General features: G+C 47.5%; 6 protein-coding genes across 6 annotated transcripts; 3 read left to right on the top strand and 3 right to left on the bottom strand.

The window, feature by feature from the left end:
* Positions 1-637, bottom strand: V1508DRAFT_424770 (uncharacterized protein; the record flags this gene model as incomplete). Its single annotated transcript, XM_066941338.1, has 1 exon — positions 1-637. A coding segment is annotated over exon 1 (206 nt), but the record flags the coding sequence as incomplete, so codon positions are not given.
* Positions 638-2,335: 1,698 nt separating this feature from the next.
* On the top strand, positions 2,336-11,427 carry V1508DRAFT_268083 (uncharacterized protein). The gene is made up of 14 exons (XM_066936470.1): positions 2,336-3,365; positions 3,420-4,963; positions 5,022-5,341; positions 5,395-5,514; positions 5,579-5,713; positions 5,769-5,865; positions 5,917-6,698; positions 6,746-7,420; positions 7,470-7,573; positions 7,629-7,852; positions 7,902-8,474; positions 8,529-8,580; positions 8,625-11,023; positions 11,083-11,427. The coding sequence occupies exons 1-14, from the start codon at positions 2,665-2,667 to the stop codon at positions 11,169-11,171; spliced, it is 7,815 nt and encodes a 2,604-aa protein (XP_066793426.1). The 5' UTR covers positions 2,336-2,664; the 3' UTR covers positions 11,172-11,427.
* On the top strand, positions 11,298-15,274 carry V1508DRAFT_424763 (uncharacterized protein). Its single transcript, XM_066941337.1, has 4 exons — positions 11,298-12,041; positions 12,096-12,888; positions 12,957-14,269; positions 14,319-15,274. The coding sequence occupies exons 1-4, from the start codon at positions 11,684-11,686 to the stop codon at positions 15,239-15,241; spliced, it is 3,387 nt and encodes a 1,128-aa protein (XP_066793425.1). The 5' UTR covers positions 11,298-11,683; the 3' UTR covers positions 15,242-15,274.
* Positions 15,197-16,353, bottom strand: V1508DRAFT_451689 (Translin; the record flags this gene model as incomplete). Its single annotated transcript, XM_066942510.1, has 5 exons — positions 15,197-15,510; positions 15,568-15,653; positions 15,713-16,030; positions 16,164-16,240; positions 16,307-16,353. The coding sequence occupies 5 exons, from the start codon at positions 16,351-16,353 to the stop codon at positions 15,292-15,294; spliced, it is 747 nt and encodes a 248-aa protein (XP_066793424.1). The 3' UTR covers positions 15,197-15,291.
* V1508DRAFT_424758 (uncharacterized protein) lies at positions 16,244-18,003 on the top strand. The gene is made up of 4 exons (XM_066941336.1): positions 16,244-16,631; positions 16,692-16,743; positions 16,795-17,003; positions 17,049-18,003. Exons 1-4 carry the CDS (start codon positions 16,620-16,622, stop codon positions 17,694-17,696), a joined length of 921 nt encoding a protein of 306 aa, XP_066793423.1. The 5' UTR covers positions 16,244-16,619; the 3' UTR covers positions 17,697-18,003.
* Positions 17,830-19,808, bottom strand: V1508DRAFT_424756 (actin-domain-containing protein). Its single transcript, XM_066941335.1, has 3 exons — positions 19,569-19,808; positions 19,263-19,471; positions 17,830-19,205 (listed from the first exon to the last, which is right to left on the bottom strand). Exons 1-3 carry the CDS (start codon positions 19,596-19,598, stop codon positions 18,083-18,085), a joined length of 1,362 nt encoding a protein of 453 aa, XP_066793422.1. The 5' UTR covers positions 19,599-19,808; the 3' UTR covers positions 17,830-18,082.
* Positions 19,809-20,242: the final 434 nt, after the last annotated feature.

Raw genomic sequence — 20,242 nt, 5'->3', positions numbered from 1 at the left:
GCTGTCCACCTTTGCGCGTCACCATTTGTTGAACTGGGAAGCTAGGTAGGACGACAAGGTTGAACGTCGAGCACAAATACTTTGCAATGCGACAGGGCATATCGCTGACTACGTTTTGTATCCGCCGTCTTAGTTTCCTTGCCGCCTTTTTCATGCGTCACCTCTTTGAGCGCGTGATATCTTTCGCCAAATATTTGCTGTGCAGCTCGTCCAGCCAGTGACAAAGCCTATAGGTATGGCCAATGTCATTTTTGCCGAGCTCAACCACCTCGCCGTCTAGTGTATAGCCTGTCGGGAATGTTAGCACTCCTTGGTCCAGAGATATCAGTCGACCGGAAGACGGCCCTGCAAGAACCTGCAAAGGCATTCGTACGCAAAGGTAGTAGTGACCAGTAGTCCTTTGGTACACGAGTCTGCTGTCGTACTTCAGGTCGTGTGGGAAAGGTTCAGCGCTCTTCATTTTGCGAAGAAACGCATACTTCCCACTTGTGCGGGACCAGTGCTTATGATATAACACAATGCTCTCCTGGCAACACTTTCTGCGAGATCGATGCTCAATTTTGAACACTTTCTTGTCATTTTGTACCTGGCATGTGCGGAATCATATGCCTTGAGAAGGTCTTCCATGGCGGCGTCTCTATTGTCGTACGAGGTCTCCAACACCCACGACTTGCCAATGCTGTCAATTGCTTCCTTATTGAGGAACGCCGCTCTTAGATCTTTCTTGTTTTTTCAACCTCGTTCTTTTCCACGGCATCCGAACATCGGTTGTATGTCCAGCGTGCGGTGCCGAACCAGTTTCGAAGGATTGCTTTCTGTTCTGTAGTTGGATATACTCTGAAACTTCTGGCCTTCTCTGCTTGTTCTTTGTCTGTCTTTCTTCGTTTTCCTGCTCTTTCGTTCTTATCGTCTGACGCCAATAGAGAATCAGTGATTGGCTGGTCGGGTGCAGACAGTCTTACACAGGTTCCCCAGCCTTCAGTTGCGATCTCTCCATTCCATTCTCGTTCGATCAGATTAAGAGAAGGCAACCACAGTGTGCGACTGATACGACAGGAATTTTCATTCCAAAACGGTTTGGGAAGTGGCAGCGAGATAGAGGGGGGAATTTATAATCAGAAACAAACTAGAAATATGAGTGCTGTCGCACAGTCAGTGACTGTTGCAGATATTTCTGCTTTGTTTGGCACAGCTTAACGCTGCGCTCAAACAGGACCTCGCATATACCACGCACGCGTTACAGCATTCCATTATTATACCGACAGACATCAGTAGGGCTGTTGACCATATTCGACTTGACGAATATCGGCGTCGAATACGATATCGCCCAATCCCCCGGCGTCGGATACGAATATCGAATATTATTCGAAGCATTCTTCGACCGTCGAATCGAATATTCGACATAGTATTACTAATCAACGGTAGAGAAATGAATTTAGGGATTTCAAGCTGCGCGAAGCCCTACGCCTTCGTATACAATTTGCCAGTTATAGCATTAGTTGTCCGATTTGCGCGGCATTTTTAATACCAGCGTCCCGCCCTTGAAGCCAGACTGAGATTAGTGCTGCACGATCTTACACTGTAGAAGTAATTCCGGCCGTATGCGCCTCACCTCTGTGTTGAATTTGCACAAGATGACGAGATGACAAGATGACAAAACAAGAAAATAAGAAAATAAGAAACATGACGGAAAGGGCTAGAGTTGCTTCGTGATATCCATCAACATCAAAATGCGCATAGTTTCGGCCTTCATCGAATGTCTCCGCACCGCCAATATGTCCCTCCCTGCATTGAACATTCTTTCCACTGACACCTCTGAAGCCGGGACTGCTAAATATTCCCGGGCAGCGGCTGCCATCCGGGGAAACTCATCTTTATGAGCCCGCCACCATTTGCACAGCCAGTTCGGATCTTTGGTGTCATTCACGCCGACTCGGGGGCTGTCAAAGTAGTTATCAATATCGGAGCGTAGAGGCTGATTCAGAGGCTGCAGCCTCTGTAACATCCGGGATTCTACGTCATCAAAATCGGTACTGTGACCTAAAGATTGCGGTGCCGGCTGTAGACTAGGTTCTATCGCACTGACTGGGTAATCCCGGTGAATGTTGTTTCACGAAGGACCTCTGGAACCCCTTGCCCAGCGGCTTCATCTTCGAGCTCGGCCAGAAGCAAATCACCTTTTACCCGAGGATCTAGGACAAGCGCCGTGTAGCAAGTGCCAGCCCTAACCTCAGTCGTGCGGCTTTTGCGTATGATCCGTGGAATATTTGAACGCACTTCTCGATAGTTACGTGGAGATCTGCGAGAATTGGTGACGACATAATTCTCACGAACGATGCATGCTAACCTAACCCTGGTAACCTATTTGGCATACTGCCAGGTGAGAGTCAATTCGGTAACCAAGGTCATACTGTGGACAACAATCCAATAACTTCAAGGGCATATGATCCACGCGGATCTGCTTTCTATAGGAGCATCTTTCGAGCCTCTGGGATCAGCGGACTAGAGACGACTGTCAAATACTAGTGAGTGTCCTACGTCTGACGCGCTTCATACGGGTTCACCAGTTGGGCAGCACGTGCATTTATCAGCATAAAAGTGCACAGCACCTGGCAGACTCAGCTACCAAGCGATTCTAACCGAATCGGAGCTGATTGGATCAATATGGAATCCAATTCGCCTGTGAGATCATCCGCACGAACCCCAACTCCTACAATTATGCCTGCGCCGGTGTCGCGGTCGTCGACAGCCCAGTCAAGCGCGACTTCTCCACAAAGCGCGTCCGGTCAAATGTGTGGCGAGTCTGGAGACGTGAATCGACGCGATTCCATGGAATTGGAGCAAATGATGCCTCGCAAACGCGTCGCCATAGATATTGCAGACGACGTCGACCGTGTTGAAGGTACTGAAGTTGTTGATCCGGTCATTGCATCGACCACGGCTGCTCACACTCTCCAAGCGACCATTCAAACGAAGCCAGTGCCTGAAGCAGAAGCGATGAATGTTGGAGAGTTCAGTGACGGTGAGCGGTCACCTCAAGGAGCGGCATACGGTTCTGCTGCAAGCCCCGAGGCATTTGTACTTGAGGTTATAGAAGATTCAGAGCCATTGACGACCATAGAGCGGCTCATATTGACCATGAGTAATGCGGGTAATGATGAGGAACCGTTAAGTATTGAAGGTTGCATATTTGAGGCCAGACGGACACTGCAGAATGATGATCCACGAGACTGGTTGATTGCCCTGAATGAGTACCTACAGAAGTTTGTCAGCCTCGATGAGCCTCATAGGGACGAACTTTGGGCTTCTGGTGCAGCTTTCTTTACACAGCTTCCTCAGATAGTGAGCGATTTCTGGAGTCGGACGTGAGTGGCGCATATCCGACTATTTTCTGCAGTCCGATGCTAATAAAATCTTAGACAACCACTGTCATACAGATTCTGGAACGAGGGCGGTGAGCAGTTGATAATAGCGTTATTTAAACGGTTTAACCAAGTTGCGATCTACACCTTCCGAAAAGATCTGGCACGGATTAAGGACGGATCTGCTTCAACGGATGCGCTATTGTCTTTGTCATACGCTCATGCTCTTATCCGCGTGTTCAGCCTCGCACGAGACGGCTTGCTATCAGTTCTCGAAACACAGAGAGAGGAGCTACTTACGTTTGCTGTTGTTCTTCCTCACTTTGTAAGTGAGCGCGGCATCGATGCTATAGCAGCACTGTGGGCCGAAGTTACAAAGCCTGATGCGCGGATCAATGCGGGACTATTGACTGGTATTATTCCTCATGTTGAGATTGCCGTCACGATGTCATGGACACTGTATCAGCACAGCCAGACACTAGACATAGAATGGCCCACAGAAGAAGATTCATCTTATTCATCCGAATCGTCCTCCACAGACTCTGCCAGCGACTCGGCGGACAACAAAGTCACTCTCAAATTCCCACTCCGACAATTATATCAATGTTTTGCGTTGATTGAGAGCACTCTTGTTCGAATAGCCAATTCAGCAGATGCACCGGATCGTACGATTATCTGCGCCATTGTCGACAAGCTATCTGTCTTCTTCTACGTACTCATTCAAATACCCGAATGCACCATTCTCAGCACTCACCCTGCAACCCACCCTATCGTCAAGCTTGCAGACTCCGTGCCAGTTGATGAGGTGAGGAAATTCGGACACATTATCAGAAAATTGTACTGGTGGATCAAATTCTTCCAATCACCTCGCGCAGAATACAAACTTCACGGTATTAAGAAACTGACACAGGATCTGAATGCCTTATACAATGATGCTCATCCGGAATACTCTCAACATGTTATGACTTCATGTGCCGCCGTTATGTTAACAACAGGATTTACTGAGTATCTCGTCAGTTCAGAAGCCCACAACGTCTACATTATCCAGTTTGCCCCTACAATATACGCTGTTTTAACAGTATTCCACGTGATTTCCGAAAAAGACTTGAATTGTCTTTGGAATGAAATGATATCCGGCAATAGTGTCCCCCTTTTTAATTCCATTTGCATCGTTTTGATCCACCTGACACATTTTATGACAGTGGAATGGCTTCATTGGCTAACCGACAAGCTCTTGGGAATGCCTATGATTGGGATTGAGCCCATCATACTGAAACTGGTTGATTCTATTACAGGCGCATACCATTCATTGTGTCAAAAGGAACCGAACGGAGAACCTATTGAAGTGCTCCCGATGAACCCGTACTTTATATTACTACAATTGATCAAACGAGTGAGCAATGTATCCATTCAAGATGAACAGTCCATGAAAGTGAAGCCGGCGGACCTGTTGAATGATTTGATCCAAAATTTGTGTGAACTGATGACACTCGGACCTAGTGTAGCAGCAAGACTGTCTTTAATGGAGAGCTCGGTGCAGTCATTGAAGGTCTTCGGTCCCGATTCATTGAAAGACTTTGCGTATATCAAATCTGCGTTGCGTATGTTTGCTGCATAATTCCGATGGCGTACTACGCGGGAACTAACAGTATTTTGCAGACACGTTGGGTGACGCCAATTTTGAGCAGGTAGATGCAATCCTGGATCGCGATGCGTATCACGACATTGTGGTTCAGAATATCAAAGAATGGGCGTCACATTGCAAGCAGCATCCGCAATCGCTGGAACTATACCAGCTGAATGCTATGATACGGCAGGATTCTTTTGCTGAGATCCTTAAGATTTCGCCTGGCTGTATATCTGCGCATTCAGAGCTGGATATACTGTGGAATGCACTGGGCGTCAATGAGTTTAACAGTCCACGTATATTAGACAATTTATGGCTGAAACTCGAGTGTCTCGCCGATACTGTGCAAAGTGTACGATTCAGTTTTACGAGTAGCCCGTTTTGTCACTACTAATGGCAGCGTAGGAGTGCCCATTTATAGAACATTGCTTCCGGAAGATAGAGGAGCTTCCAGCACCGCTGCTTTCCACACACTGCCTTAAATTTATTACCAGTTACCTTGAATATGTGTTCCGGCAAACCGAAGTAAGTGTGAAAACTGCTGCTTGATATCATGACTACAACAGTTGGTTAATTATTGTTTGCACAGGAGGGCGAGTGGCTACGTGAGAATAACAATTATATTATTCCCGGATTTAACGCCTTCTGGTATTTCTATTTAAATACTCCGGATGAAAAGAGTCTCTCCGCGTGTCGTGACGTCATAGTTTCTAGCTTCACAGAGGTGTGTGCAAGAATTCCCCGAAGTATATGAGTAATGAATCTAATCGTCTGTATAGTCCAGTCATATCAAGGATCAGCCTCAAGACATCATTGATAAATGTCAGCGGTCGCTAGTACGGCATAGTGTTCGAGCAATAAGTGATGCTGGAAATGGTAAGATTGGAAAATAGTTCCCTGGCATAACCTGCACCTAATCACATATAGTTATCTCGAAGTCCACGGGCGTTGTTGAGCCGGCAGCTACAATATGCTTCAAACGTAGTGTCCAGTTTCTGGACACCTTTCTAGACATATACCGACAACATGCGATACCTACCATTGACAATGCTCAAGCGGCTGGCGTATCGCAATTTGAGATCAAAGGGAAGCCGGTTACTATCAAAGTGCAATGGCACGCTTACAAGTTTTCGTCCGCGATCGAGAGCCTCACGTTGGGCGACGAAAACTCAACCTTTGATTTGTACTCACTGATTTCCAGCATTGTCAGCGGCACAAACTTTAGAATGTTCGTCATGGGCAGCGAAGTCCGTGCTAAAGATTTCCCCAAAAAGCTTAAAGATGCGGGCTTTCGAGAAGTTACGGCAGTAATGGTTGTCAGGCGCCCACAAGCAATAGATGACGAAGCTGCTCCTACGGAATTTGGAAGGGCGGAGACTGTGAAGCCTCTTATTGCGCAGGAAGTCGAATTCAACTCAGTTGAAGCTCGTAGTCCTTCAGAAACCTTGGCAAAAAATTTGCGACCCGCTGAAAGCGAGCTGATGGACTCCTTTGATATAATTTACGCGCTCTTACAGTTACCTGAAGATTACGCATCCTGGAGTTGGAATTTTGTCCGAAAACTTGGCCCTGCGCCCAAGCTATTGGATATTTTCCTAAATCCTCAACAAGTGAACGCAAGCTGGGATGAATTATTTCCGCTCCGGCAACCGTTCCGAGCGCTGTATTCGGACTATATTCTTCAGTGCGTATATGCTCTTTATCGACAGGTACGTTCTTTTCTACGGTTCGGGATCGAAATATCTGACGGAAGTAGAATAAATTGGACAGACGATGGATTCAAAGCTGTTTTGAGTTCATCATTCCTGAGCTCCTGAAGCTCGCGGTTAACCCCGCGCTTGCATCATCTTCGTCAGCAAATGTTCGCAATATTGTCCGTTGCACGTTCTTAAATCGAGCAGTTATTCTACTCCGCGAAGACGTGTCCAGCCCACTCACGCACTGTAACTTTCCGATTGAAGAAGATATAGACGAATTTGTGTCAAGCCTAGCTGACTTAGCGGACGACACTTTACAAGATCTATCCGAACGTATTTTGGATGTCTTGCTCGTATCGTCGATGCGCGATGAGCGAATATGGAAAACGGTAGAGAGGAGTGACAAGTGGAGGACGGTGTTTAAACAGTGCTTACTATACACGCGCGAAGAGTCAGTGCGCTCGTATTTCAATGCAGCAATCTCCGACTATATCAAAAATTTGTTAGCTAAACAAGATACTAATGTGGAAAACCATGCACTGTTGTATTTCTGGAGGATAGTTGAGGCTATTCTACCTCAAGCGAACGACGAAATCGGGAGGCAAGCTTCGACATTATTTATGCTGGCGGAGTTTCTCTTGAAATCAGTGCTCGCAGACTCCGTGTTCGAAATCGACGAGGGCACATTGCTTATGAAGTGGTATAGGCCGCTGAAGGAGCATCAGCCTGTTGAGGTCTGTTTACCGTGCTGGAGCAGTGTGAGTTGAAAGCTTACGGATCTAGTCACTATTCGATCAAAAACCGGATCATATCATAAATGGATATGCTAAACTAATGATATGCACTATTGAATATCGTCGGGACATGTCACAGCAGCTTAATCTAAGGTATGTGATATTGCGGGTACATATCTAGGTGTATGGGATTATTAAAATATTGCAGTCAAGTTTCAGTTTCAACATTTATGAATCTTCTCTTCCCAAAAATAGAACATGGAGACACCGGCATCGAGTCTGGTTCTGATGTGGAGCCCACATTAACTGAGTCTACCGGATGCGTTGTTGCTGAGACCAGGGTCTCGCTTTACAAACTGATACTCCTTTTAATTGATAATGGCTGGGACTTGACTAAAGTCGTCTCGCTTTTGCTGAAGCTTTTCCCGGAGGGTAGGATTAATAATGCGCATTGTTATTTTCAAACACTGACGTGGAGTAGATGGCGTGTTGCATGACTCATGGAACACTGACCGCGTTCGCTGGCTTCGTGCCGAGTCAGGTTTCGTCGGATTGCAAAATCTCGCAAACACGTGCTACGTTAACTCATTCGTCAACCAACTCTACATGAATGAGGAATTCAGAAGTTATATCTTTGGGCTGTCGCAATCCGATGCTACACGCTCTCCCACTCAGCGAGCTTTATTAGAGAATATGGTTCAGCTGTTTGCTTATCTGCGATTTGGCTGGCAGAAAATGCTTGACACACGGCAATTTATCCAATCCATTGTGGATTTCGAAAACAAACCAATAGACATATCCGTACAAATGGACGTGGACGAATTCTATAACCTATTGCTCGACAGAATCGATGGCCAGATTTCAGATGCGACCAAGAAAGCGGAGATTAGAAACTGTTATGGTGGGTCATTGCTGACGCAGATCAAGTCAAAGGAATGTATTCACGTATCTGAGCGTACCGAGCCATTTTCGGCGATCCAATGCGATATCAAGGGAAAACGAAATCTGACTGAAAGTTTGAATTCCTACGTTGAGGGCGAAACTATGGAAGGGGGTATGTGTGGCTTTTATTGCGGAATTTGAATTTGCTAGGTGTCTAACTAATTAGATAATAAATACTGGTGTTCCCAATGCTCGACGCATGTGGAAGCTGAGAAAAGGTAGGGTACTGGTGATTAGTAGGTTTCGTGTCTAATGTATGTAGAATCTGTCTGAAAACTGTGCCGAATCACCTCATATTCCACCTCAAGCGCTTCGACTTTGATCTCCAGACGATGCAAAGAAGCAAGATCAATGAACATTTCGAATTTCCCATGGAGATTGACATTGAGCCGTTCACGTTCAGCTATTTCACGCGGGATCCCGATCGGTCCGGGTCTGAGAAAGCAAGTGATAACTTCAGATTGGTAGGCATTTTAGTTCACAGTGGAACTGCGGAATCTGGGCATTATTACTCATATATTCTGAACAAATCCGCTACAAGCGATAAGTATCGGTGGATCGAGTTCAATGATGCGGAGGTCTCTCAATTTGATCCAAATATGATTGCAAACACCTGCTTTGGAGGCACAACTTTGGAGGCTCCCGGTGATATGATGGAAAAGCCGTTTTCTGCCTACATGCTGTTTTACGATCGTATCTCGCCACGACAAAGTAGGGAACTGGGGACGGAGGAGGATCCTAGCGCTGAATTAGTTGTGGAGACCAATGAGCCTGCTGCTGAGTGTTCAAAGCTCTACTCATGTCCAGATTCGCTTCATGCGCAGATATGTCGGGAGAATGAACTCCTGGCGATGAAATGGACTGTCTTCGGCACAGAACATTTGCAGTTTGTACTGGCCAGCTATCGGCGACTGTGTCAGGCCAAGGCTGATGAGGAGGCTGATCTATTGAATTTGCCACGCCCATATGAAGACTATCATCTTTTGTTGTTCAAGACGTTTTATCAAATTGTTTCACGGATTAAAGATGCCAAGGAAGTGGATCAGTTCATTTCCATCATGCAACGGTCTTTCACCTCGCAGCCACGTCATTGCGTTGCATTTCTCTCGTGGCTTGCAAAATCAGATGCGGAGCTCAGAAGTTTAGTCATTCGATGTCCCAATGCTCAAGTCAGACACGGTGTGTCTCGGTTGGTACGACTTTGCTTAATGACGATCCGCGAGTATGCGCCGGAGGTGTACGGATCGCTGCGAATATGGCTGCAGTGCCTATTGAACCCGGACGAGGACGGGTCTGGCAATCTGGTGTACCAATTCTTTACCGTTCTGGGTGAGATTATTCCTAACATCTCCATTATGTCGCGAGCATGGGACGAATACTATGGGCTGATGTCGGACATCGCTGGCAGTGGGTCGCAGGAATGCGCATTTTACATTTATTCGGGATATTTGCAGAAGGCGCTGATTGCGTTTTATGACGACCGACATCTGGCATCAAAACCGGGACCTGCGTGGCTCGAAATGCGACTGAATGAAAAACGGAAGCCGTCATATACTGGGATTTTGAAATTTTTGTCGCAGATGCTGCATCGCGTTGACCTTGATCAGGAGTACTCGGACTCGATATTTGATCGGTGTCCGGCGGATTTGAGCGATGAAGAAGCGGTCAATACAGTTCCGCTGACGATCGGTGAGGTTGAGCTTCTTTCGCGGGGAGCCAAGAAGAACTGTTTGATGTTCCTGTATCGGCAGATTGAGTCCGATTGCCCGTTGGACCTGTTGATGGAGTTTATTGAGTTGTTTCAACGACTGGATGGCCGCCAGACGACGCGGTTGATATTCAATACGGTATCGCTCGGTCTTGAAGCAGATAATGCGGAGAATGTACGACCATTTTTATTGTGCATGTTGCGATTGGCTGGTGCGTTTCAACTTACTCAGCGGGACTGTGACCAGTTGACGGATCGAATATTCAGGAATCTGGAGAACACGTGTGACTTTTCAGGGGAAGCGTTTCTAGACTTTATTTCGCGTGCAATTGTACAGCCAGATGTGCCGGAGTCTATGAAGAAGTCAATGCTATCTCAGGTTCCTGTCTGGGCGCCGCCTTTACTTGTGCATTGGAATAAGAATGTGAGAGACTTGACGGAGAACAATATTGAGAGTATCTTGTTTAGCAAGGCATTGGCGCTCGAAGAGCAGCTCTCATTACTTGGAAGCGCGATGGCTGCAGGGATCGAGCGGGGATCAAGTAGAGTTCAGGACACGACAGACGAGGACGAAGGAGTTATTGACTCGCCGCCGCCATCTGCACATGCAGACGCACCCCCGTTGCCAGAACGATCCTTTAGCGGACGTATGAATGAAGCCGAGAAAGCGGCGGTGAGTGAGACTGCGGATGAATACGATCGGACTAAGCGTCGGAGAGCGATGTTATTACAGATTACCAGGTGTCTGGTTTCGGGAATCTTTGGACTTGTGGAGCGGAAGTATCGCAACCCGAAAGTTCGATTGAACACGGACGAACTGAATTTCGATAACTTGAGTGAAGTGCTGCAGATATGTGCGCGTGTGCTAGACGACGCGGATATGACTGTGCGAATAGAGGAGTTGCGACAGGACCTGGAGGCTCTGCACGTGCAGAGCGAAGAGGTCAATTCTGGTACGTGTGGTTTTGAGCGGTTAGGGGGTCGCGAATGGAGCGATAGACTAATACGGTAGTAGTGGACTGGACATCGGATGGCGAAGGAGGTAGTGACCTTGACGAACGATATCTTATGGAGTTGGAGGACACGGTTGGAATGGGATAGATGGCGACCGCATATTATGTAATTGCTTCAAACGGGTATACATGTGTATAGGATATGTGGGTGTTATTACTCTATGGATGTACATATATTTAAAGTGTTGGTAAAATATACCATGAAGTTGGCTGGCATAGATCCTTATGCTGAAGGGTCTGCGGGCAAGGGCTGGGCGAACTTTGGTCTTGTGACTGCTGACGGGCAGCTGCCCTGTTGCGATTGCGAGATGCGGCTGTTTTTGCTCGGGTTGGGTCCCTGACAAAATCTAAGAACGTCACATCGTCCCGCCTACAATACCAACATCGACAATGAGGCTAACCAGACAATTCACCCGTCCCTTGTTCTTGTTCGCCCACTCCACTCGCGTTGACGCGGAAGTCGATTCTCGCGTGCGCTCTGCGGTGACCTGTTTATCGCTGCTCTGATCTGCTCTGCTCCCCGCTGGCTGTAATGTTATCTTTCGTTGTTCGTCTGCCTACCTCTCATCTGCCGTATATCCTGCTCCAGAGAAGATCGTAATGACCATTCCAGGTAGTCCTCCGTCGCGTCATAGCGCGTACGACCACCGTGGCCTGCAGTCACCTTCCACCCACGGGCGGGCTCTTGTAGGCGTGCCCTGCGCCATGTGCGATGAGCCTCTCGAGCACTCTTTCCAGGGCGAGCGTGTCATCGAGTTTGGATGCGGTCACGTCGGCCACGAAGCTTGCTTCAAGGAGGTCTTCAGAGAAGTTGTCGAAGAGATGGCCGTGTCGTCTACTGCTCCGGCGAACGGACACAAGAACGATAAACGCCTGATTCCTCAGATCAGATGCCCGATATGCGATTCGGTCATTCAGATCGACCCTCTCCGACACGGGAACCTCCTTAGCTCCGCAAGTGAGTGTTCGGTCCGACTTTGCTTGCATCCAATCGCGTGCTAATTTCGGTTAGAAAAACCAATCGGTGTCGCACGCGAAGAGCCTGGCCTCCATGGCACTCTCAATCTCACGAAGGCGAACAGCAATCAGTTGGCCCCATCCTCGGCCCGCGGCGCGACTGTCAACACTCGTCGTCAGATGCATCTGCAACCAGTCTTCGCCAAAGTGCCATTGAGCTCGAATGAAAGCAACGCTCTCAGTGAATTTTCACTCACGAAGCCTTTGCAGCTTCGCCAGACTTCTAGTCTCAACAACCTGAAACAGCAGGCCGAGTTCTCGTCATTCACTGCTGCATTGGCAACGCGGGAAGGTCCATTGGAGCCACTAAAGGTTGTCCCATTATCGCCAGCTGCTCTCGCTGCGGAGAATCAAAGTCTGCGCAATGCAATTATATCGTCTGCTCCAGCAGTAGCACCGTCTACTATACACCCTGGCGCATCTGTCACGCCGAAACAGGCTGTTTCCGACATGCCATCGTTGTTTTCGCCGCTGATGCCTCCTCCTGCACCGCCGCCACTACCTCCACCAAAGGCTCGCATTCCCGACCCAAAGGTGTATATGACTCCTGCCACTCCTGCTGTCATACGATCGACTGAGGAGCAGTGTCTTAGCTGCCTGGTTCACGTTGAGATCCCTAAATGCATCGCCCCTGGACCCTCTACGTTCTCGGCAGAGTCACCTAAAGGCAGGGCGGTGATATTGCCGAAGTCGCGCAGAGAGGATTTCACCGCTGCGGAACATGTTTTTCAGTACTTGAAATCACGTTTGGAGAAAGTGGAGAAATACAAGTCCTTGGATCTCTCTTCGTATGTAGCGCTTAATTTTCATTCAAACAAGAATCGTTAGGTCTGAATCGTTCTAATTTTGTCCGAAGATTTGGAAAAGTCAGATTATGGGGCCTGTTATGCGTCAGCTACATGGACTCGGGGCAGGTTCTGGACTGCTATCTCTTTCGTGACTATCTTATTTGCGTAAAGGAAAAAATCGAAGATTTCCCGGACATGAACGTGTCGCCAGGCAGCCAGCCCTGCCGCGATCGCTTGAGTATTAAAAGCTTCGTGTGCCTCCGGAAACATTTAGTCAGTGTCTCTGTGAATAATGACAATAGCAATTACAATCTCGCGTTGAATCTCTCAGTTAAGGAACTTCCACAATTGATGTTGACATTCAGAGATGACACGGAGAGAGAGCGATGGCGACTCGCGCTAATAAGTCTGGACGACGGCGTTGTATCGTCGGCAAGAGATGTCACGACAAGCGAACCATCTATGAAATCACCAGAACTTCCTCTCGGCGTGCAATGTAATCAGGTGAACGGACGGGGATCCGAGTCGTCGGTACTGACGTCCAGTACTACATTAGCGCATGCCCTAACACCGACTACGCCGTATACTCCGGTCGAAGCCTCTACTTCTCCCCGGACTCCGAGGTTGTTGTCATTCAGATCGCACATTCCCGTCGACTTGGTCATCGCCGTTCCTGTGTCCGACTCTATGGGAACTAGCAAATTAGCTCCAATTCAGGACGCATTGACATTTATAATCGAGTCGATTGGTAGCAAAGACAGGGTCGGAATAGTGACCTACACCTCCCGTGGTGCATCTAACGTGACTGTCTCAGGTCTTAAGAATAAGTCATGGGATGGATGGGATTCAACCATTTCGCAACTATCGTCGCTCAAGAAGACAGGCTCACGAGCAAATCCGTTAAACGGCGCTAGACAGGCATTAGAGCTTCTCAAATCGCGAACATCACAAAGTCCGATATCAACCATTTTCCTTATTAGTGATTCGCCAACCGGCCAAACATCGCTATCGGCACTTGAGCAAACAGTGCATCGATCTTCTGTCAAAGAGTTCTGTTTGAATGCAATCTCATCTTCCGTTCTGGTACACTGCTTTGGTATTGGCATGCGTCATGATCCTGAAGATTTAATTGAGATAAGCAGCAACTCGCGCGGGACTTACACTTACATCAAGGAATGGAATCTAATTCCGGAATGCCTTGCGGGATGCCTTGGTCTGACCTTTGGAATGTCCCATCGAGATGTGAAGGTGCTGCTGAAAATTCCGGAGGAAAGCAACGGCCGGATACTCAAGGTCGAAGGCGGCTTGTCATATCTGCTCAAGAACGGAGACAGAGAAGCCGAAGTTTTACTCGGTGATGCGGCATTTGGTGAATCTAAAGGTCTCGTTGCTATGGTTCGTGGTTGGCCGTAAAACTAACAAAGGGTTAGATATCATCGTACAGTTGGCGATCCCACCGTATCATAAGCCTTGTTCTTACAAACCACTGGACCACTGGGATGTGATGATGTCGGACCTGAAGGCCATTGGCGAGGATGAAGTTGAAGATTGGGGGTCGTCAACCGATGATATGTCCGTGGTTCGGCGACGCAAAGGATCGCTCGACTGCCCTAGTAGAGAGCGGCCTGAAAGTGTAGAAGAACTTCCTGTGTTGAAGGCGGAAGTTTCGTTTTCTCAATTCAGTGTTTTGGCAAATGTACGGAGGCACACAATCAAACCGGCTGCGCTTCTCGTCATTCTGATGCTGCAAGCAACTCAACAACAACTACAGCAGCAGCAGCAACGGACGCCTTCTGTAGCGAGTCTCAGCCCGCCGACGACGACTGCGAACCCCCGCCTGGGGCAACGGAGGGTCGAGATTCTGACGGCGGAGTGTCTGAAGCGTGCAGTCATACTGGTACAGAACGGAAAGTCTGACAAGGCAGTTGAGTTGATCAAAAAAAGCCTGAAAATCACCCAAGGATTGTCACTTGGCGCGTTACCACTTCCACCAGAAACATCGCTACGGTCAGAGACGTCATCCAAAGGGAGTGTAGACGAAGGCAGTACACCACCAATGCCGCCATCACGGCGAGGTACAATTGGTGGAGTAGATCCGGCTATTATTGATGCATTAAGTGCAGAAATGCAGGGGGCACTCAATGCGATAGCGGACACAGACATGTTCCTGCACGATGCGCGTAAACGGATCATGCAAGTTGTAGGAGTGATCATGACCCAGAGAGCTTTCACGCCACGGTCGGCGCTGGAGTCGTATTTTGCGAGTAGAGTTGAGAATGTGCGTAAACTATTGAATTGGGCGCAAGAATGGCGTGAGAACCAGGCGGAGAGTCCTACTAATTCGCCATACTGATGTGTATGATATTTTGATATAAGTATTCTGATGTATAATACAGATAACTTTCATTTCCTTATCAAGCCACGCAAGGACAAATCGTAGATGACCTCTTCAACTTTCTTGACGTCATATTTGATGGAGTCAACTCGACTTCGCAATGCGTCGTTTTTGAGGTTGAGTATTAAAAACCCTGCTTGGAGCTGCTTGATGAAGTGATTGATGCGTGTCGGCGTGGAGTAGTTGGAGTTCTCGGTCATGATGACTGAATTAAGTGCTAGACGCGACTAAACATCTTGTCAGAACCTCATCCACGTGAAATACAACGATAATTTGTGGCATACGAGTTCATTTATCAGAGAGATAGTTGCCTGAAGATACTCTTCTAATGTCAGATGAAATGTGTTTTCGTCTTCCAGGCCAGGTTTGACTGCAATGCGATCATTACATACATGATTAAATTCGCTAAGCTAACAACAAAATACTCACCACCCAAGGTTTCGCAGACACGCTCGAGACTGGTCAATTGACCAACCTTCGATCTTACGTCATCATTCTCTTTGCTTGTCTCGGTAGGCTCGTCTCTTTCTTCAGGATTGCTGCTTCCGCTATGATAGGCAATATAAGCGTTTCCCTCGTTAACGAGCCAGTCCCTGAAGAGAACTGCAAATGCAGCATTCTGAAGCGTTCGACTCCAGAGGGCATTGTACTTGTAAAACGGATGTTGCGAGGCTAAGGAAGCTAGTTTCTGGATCGCTTCTTTCTGAAACTGGAATGATTTGGTCGTGCGTGGAGCAAAAGTTGGAACTGATTTGGGTTAGTAGATTAGACAACCACAAGAGGAAGGAATACTTTCATGAGGACGAGGGCGTGGAGTGTGCCGTGGAAAGGATTGAGAGGATCGAGCGCATGTGCTGGTCGATTATTTTCGTGAGATTACGAATATTCTGAGGTACGTGGGTCATTATTACGCTTAGAGAGAACAGTAATGTGTAAGTTACCTCGCGGATCTCGGAACTAAACACGAAAAATGTCAGTACCGGCCTTTACAGACTGATCTGCCAGACGATATAAACTACGTACTCGCGATCTATGCTGTCCTGGCACTTGTTGAATATCTCTAGATCCATCGCGCTTGCCATATCAGCCAAGAATGCGTGTACGGTATGGTGAAATGAAATTAATAACATGGAGTAATATGTAGCAGTAGCATCAGCAGCGGGTCTTGTGTCACAGGCTTCCCATCCCCTGTGCGTACGTCTACGCTCTCCAAGGACATTGACACACAACCGGCGGTCAGCAGAAAGAGCCATCGCCTTCAGTTACAATCTCAATCACCGTCTCTGTATCCGTCTCTGTTTTTGCATTTTCTCAATCTGATTGTTATTCGGTGTCCATGAGCAGCAAGGTAAGTCACCCGAAAAACAATGATCCCCATCGCGGCTTTATGGCTAAATCACTCCTCTAGAAACCTTCAAGGGGCGGACTCGCAGCACCGCCGTCGATTCCTCAGTCGGAAGGTGCGTGGTTTGCATGCAGTTGAGCGGAATGTGGCTAACTCCTACCTGCAGAAGTCAAGTACCGCCAGAAATGCAAAGACCTGAAGAATCGGATCCGCGAGATCGAAGAGCAGAACGACGTCCTCACTCTCCGGCTCGCTCGATCAAAACGTGCTGTTCAGCGCATGCGCCTAGAGCGTGCCCTACTGCTTGAGAAGCTCGAGGAGCGGACGTTCCTCAAAGTCGATGATTCCGAGGGAAGTCCTTCACCTCCGCCATCAGTAAGTGCACCTGATACTCTCAGACTATTGCTGACCACGATCTAGCCGCCTCGAATCCACTCGCGACACCGACGACGAGAGTCAGACGGATCTCTGTCACCTGTCGGAGAATCAACTACCGGAGGATTCACGGCATTCACAAATAACGGAACTACCTCTAAAGCCAATCACTCGCAATCCGCAAACTCATCCTCTAATGCAGCAATTACAGGCCATCATCACGCAAAGAAGAAACAACACACGCAGCGCGATCCGAATGCTCCCAAGCGACCGCAGAACGCGTACATAATCTTCTGTGATCATGAAAAGGAACGAGTGCGCGCGCAATTAGAGCAGTCTCAGCCTGGGGAGACGTTCGATCTTACCAAGGCAATGGCTGAAGCATGGCGCGATTTAGGCGATGAAGGTCGGAAACCCTTTTATGAACTTTACGATGCTGAAAAGGCTCGGTATAATCGTGAAATGGAGGCTTACGTTCCTCCCGGGAGTGTTCTGCCGATCGCCTCGGCGTCTGCCACTGTCGCGACCAACAATGCAATACCACCAGTCTCCTCGCCGACACCTACCGCTGATGACACCGTTGTAGCGATTCCTACATCTCAACTACACGAAGACGTGGTAGTCGAGGAGGAAGACGAAGATATGGAAGACATCTCTTTTGGAGGCGGCTTTACAGCTGTTAATAGACGATGACAAAGTTATAATATTGCGAAAGTCAGTCAATTGTTTAATGCCAGAAGGCTGGCTTGAGTGGTTATGACACTGATGTCTTGTAAGATTACAAGACGAGCGCGTTAGTTGTTAAATATTGAATTATGGTGTTATTGTTCAGCTTTGGGTTGAATTTGTAGATTACTTATGTCGTTGTGCTTGTTAATCTTCGTTCATGTATAATTACATGTAGTTGTCTATTCTTGTATTTATGCACAAATTAGATGTATTTCCAAATTTTCATGCAAATGTACGTACAGGACGATGATATACACATACTACATAAAATACACAAATATCCCCCTCAGCCCGTTTAATTTACATCCCGGTCAGAAGCGATCCTACTATAGCATAGAGGTAATTCGCTGCTAAAGCAAACCCAGGTTCCAAATCTCTCGGGCCCCACGCTCCGCAAAGTCCTCGCGTGAGATGTAGGCGCCGTCGATGCTGGCAATACCAGGAGTAAAAATCTGCTTGGCCGCAATTTGACTGCCCAAAAATGGCGCATCTTCCCACGTATGGCCCTTCCATCCGATAAAGTATTCTGCCATTTTCGCAATCTTAATCATCGTAGGTACCTGTCCGTGGCCGAGAGTCTGACCGTACACAGCAGGTGTGGTAGGTGGCGTCCCGTACCCCGGAGTATTCAGTCCTGATGGTAATTCAGAGTACGTCGTTCCTCGCGTTATTAGGAAGTGTTCCTGGAGAGATAACAACATGGCATCGACGAATCCCTTTATGACCGTCGGTCCGCCAACAATAATAATGTTTTCCCAACAATCTCCTCGTCTCGCAATATCATCCAACTTTCCAATCACATTTCCGATCTCGTGTGAAAGTCGTTCAATTATATCTTCTGTGCCCTTGAATCTCTCAGTTCCGACCTCCACCTTTTGCCCCTTTGAGTCAATAAATGAATTTCGCGGCATCTCTGAATTTTTTAGTTCGACCTGCTTTGAGCTTTTCTTTTGTTCACGCTGCGCCAAGATCTCTCTCGCATTTCCATTCGCAACAATTGCAGCGACATCGACAATGCCCTCATCTTCCACGGATGACGTCGCCGGCGCACTCGGTTCTCCAAAAAAGCTCATCGACTTGTCATTCAGAACCTCGTATATCGGTGACCTTTTCAAGTCCTCGATCTGGTACGTTTGCAATGTCGGCAATAACGACTGTAGTGCCCTATTTATGTCCTTCCCACCAATCTCAACCACGGCCTGAGCACTTTCAACAATATTGAAGTCAATGATTGGCGTAATTTCCGTTTTCTCCTCTCCAACGTTGACAACACAAGCAATTTGCAACGCGTACGCATAGAGCGCTGCAAGTGACTCTGGAATTATTGTGACAGCAGGAACGTGCACCTTTTTGAACATATGCGTTATTATGTCCTCGATCTGTTTCGGCTGCCATTCAGAATTGCATGTCAGCAGGATCGGCGCAAATGGGGAATTGGTATCTGCGTTTGTTGTCGTCCGATAAAGCGACTCTCTGGAAGTTTACTGTAAGTCCAACAATGCAGCATATTGCCTCCAATAATCATCTTACATTAAATAGAGTAATGCGTCCATATCTTGTATTATGCCCTTCCTTATCGGATATATCACGTCGCTTTCCGCTCCTTCTAATGAAAACGATGTCTTCCCATCGTCATTAGCTACTTTGTACACTCGTGTGGGAACAGCCCTCTGCGCCGGAGTTAAAGATTCTGGTAAGCCGTACTGGACTCTTGTAATCTGAGATCCCGCAGTTATAACCTGGAGAGATAGAGTCATTAGCTTCCAACTAACATTGAACGCATAGGCACTAAAGTATAGTCCTAATCCGTTCGATAGATCAATAAAGACACCTTACAAAAACCACTTCGTCGCGAAACGGAGGCATTTTTACGTCGCAGCACTTCGCTTTGATTCGAAGTAGTCTAATCGCGTTAGCCGCTCTGCTCAGCTTCCGAATGCTAAACTCAGCAGATATTCTTCTAAGTCGCCGACTTTCGTACAGTGTTCGCTCAGTACAAGTATCTTAGAATTTCTGCTTGATGTTTGAGATCGGAGAACGAGTTGATTGTTTTGCTCGTTTTCGCATTTAACGGACACCACTGCGCCCTAAGCACAGCCCCAGCTGGCGAGATTAGTTCAGAGAGATTGCGGAAGCAGCCCTAACCTTAACAATTTTTGTGCAGGACGGCAAGTTTCAAGACCATGGCAACACGTCACACTGTCGATATCCTCTTAGAAATCACGGCTGTCGATAGATTAACCATTAAAATCAATCTTCCGATTTTTTGGTAAATGAAACCGACAAGCTGGCGATATTTTGTGGGGGACCAATTATTGAGAAATTTGGCATTGGAGATGATCACGTGATTCCTAAATGAAGTACAATACGATTATTTATGCCATAATGTTTTCTGTTTGCAGCTGAAAGTTACTCGAGGATTCGCTGCCCCGACGCGTCCTTACTGAGTGCAAATTGATAACAGAGCCTGGGGGCGAGACCTGAAGAGTCACCAGGGCTGAATGCGATTA

The sequence above is a fragment of the Lipomyces doorenjongii genome (genome assembly GCF_038497915.1).
Source record: "Lipomyces doorenjongii strain NRRL Y-27504 unplaced genomic scaffold V1508scaffold_72, whole genome shotgun sequence".
NCBI classification, from domain to species: Eukaryota; Fungi; Ascomycota; class Lipomycetes; order Lipomycetales; family Lipomycetaceae; genus Lipomyces; species Lipomyces doorenjongii.
This window is presented reverse-complemented; position numbering and strand designations above follow the sequence as displayed.

Coding starts and splice junctions, on each gene's coding strand:
- V1508DRAFT_424756 (XM_066941335.1), bottom strand. CDS start 19,598: ATGCCTCCGTTTCGCGACGAAGTGGTTTTT. Junction 19,472..19,568: donor TTCGCGACGAAGTGGTTTTT/GTAAGGTGTCTT, acceptor CTATCTCTCCAG/GTTATAACTGCGGGATCTCA. Junction 19,206..19,262: donor GACGCATTACTCTATTTAAT/GTAAGATGATTA, acceptor GTAAACTTCCAG/AGAGTCGCTTTATCGGACGA.
- V1508DRAFT_268083 (XM_066936470.1), top strand. CDS start 2,665: ATGGAATCCAATTCGCCTGTGAGATCATCCGCACGAACCCCAACTCCT. Junction 7,574..7,628: donor TCACAGCAGCTTAATCTAAG/GTATGTGATATT, acceptor AAAATATTGCAG/TCAAGTTTCAGTTTCAACAT. Junction 11,024..11,082: donor GAGCGAAGAGGTCAATTCTG/GTACGTGTGGTT, acceptor CTAATACGGTAG/TAGTGGACTGGACATCGGAT.
- V1508DRAFT_424758 (XM_066941336.1), top strand. Junction 16,744..16,794: donor GTCGATTCCTCAGTCGGAAG/GTGCGTGGTTTG, acceptor TCCTACCTGCAG/AAGTCAAGTACCGCCAGAAA. Junction 17,004..17,048: donor GTCCTTCACCTCCGCCATCA/GTAAGTGCACCT, acceptor ACCACGATCTAG/CCGCCTCGAATCCACTCGCG.
- V1508DRAFT_424763 (XM_066941337.1), top strand. CDS start 11,684: ATGACCATTCCAGGTAGTCCTCCGTCGCGTCATAGCGCGTACGACCAC. Junction 12,042..12,095: donor GAACCTCCTTAGCTCCGCAA/GTGAGTGTTCGG, acceptor AATTTCGGTTAG/AAAAACCAATCGGTGTCGCA. Junction 14,270..14,318: donor GGCATTTGGTGAATCTAAAG/GTCTCGTTGCTA, acceptor ACAAAGGGTTAG/ATATCATCGTACAGTTGGCG.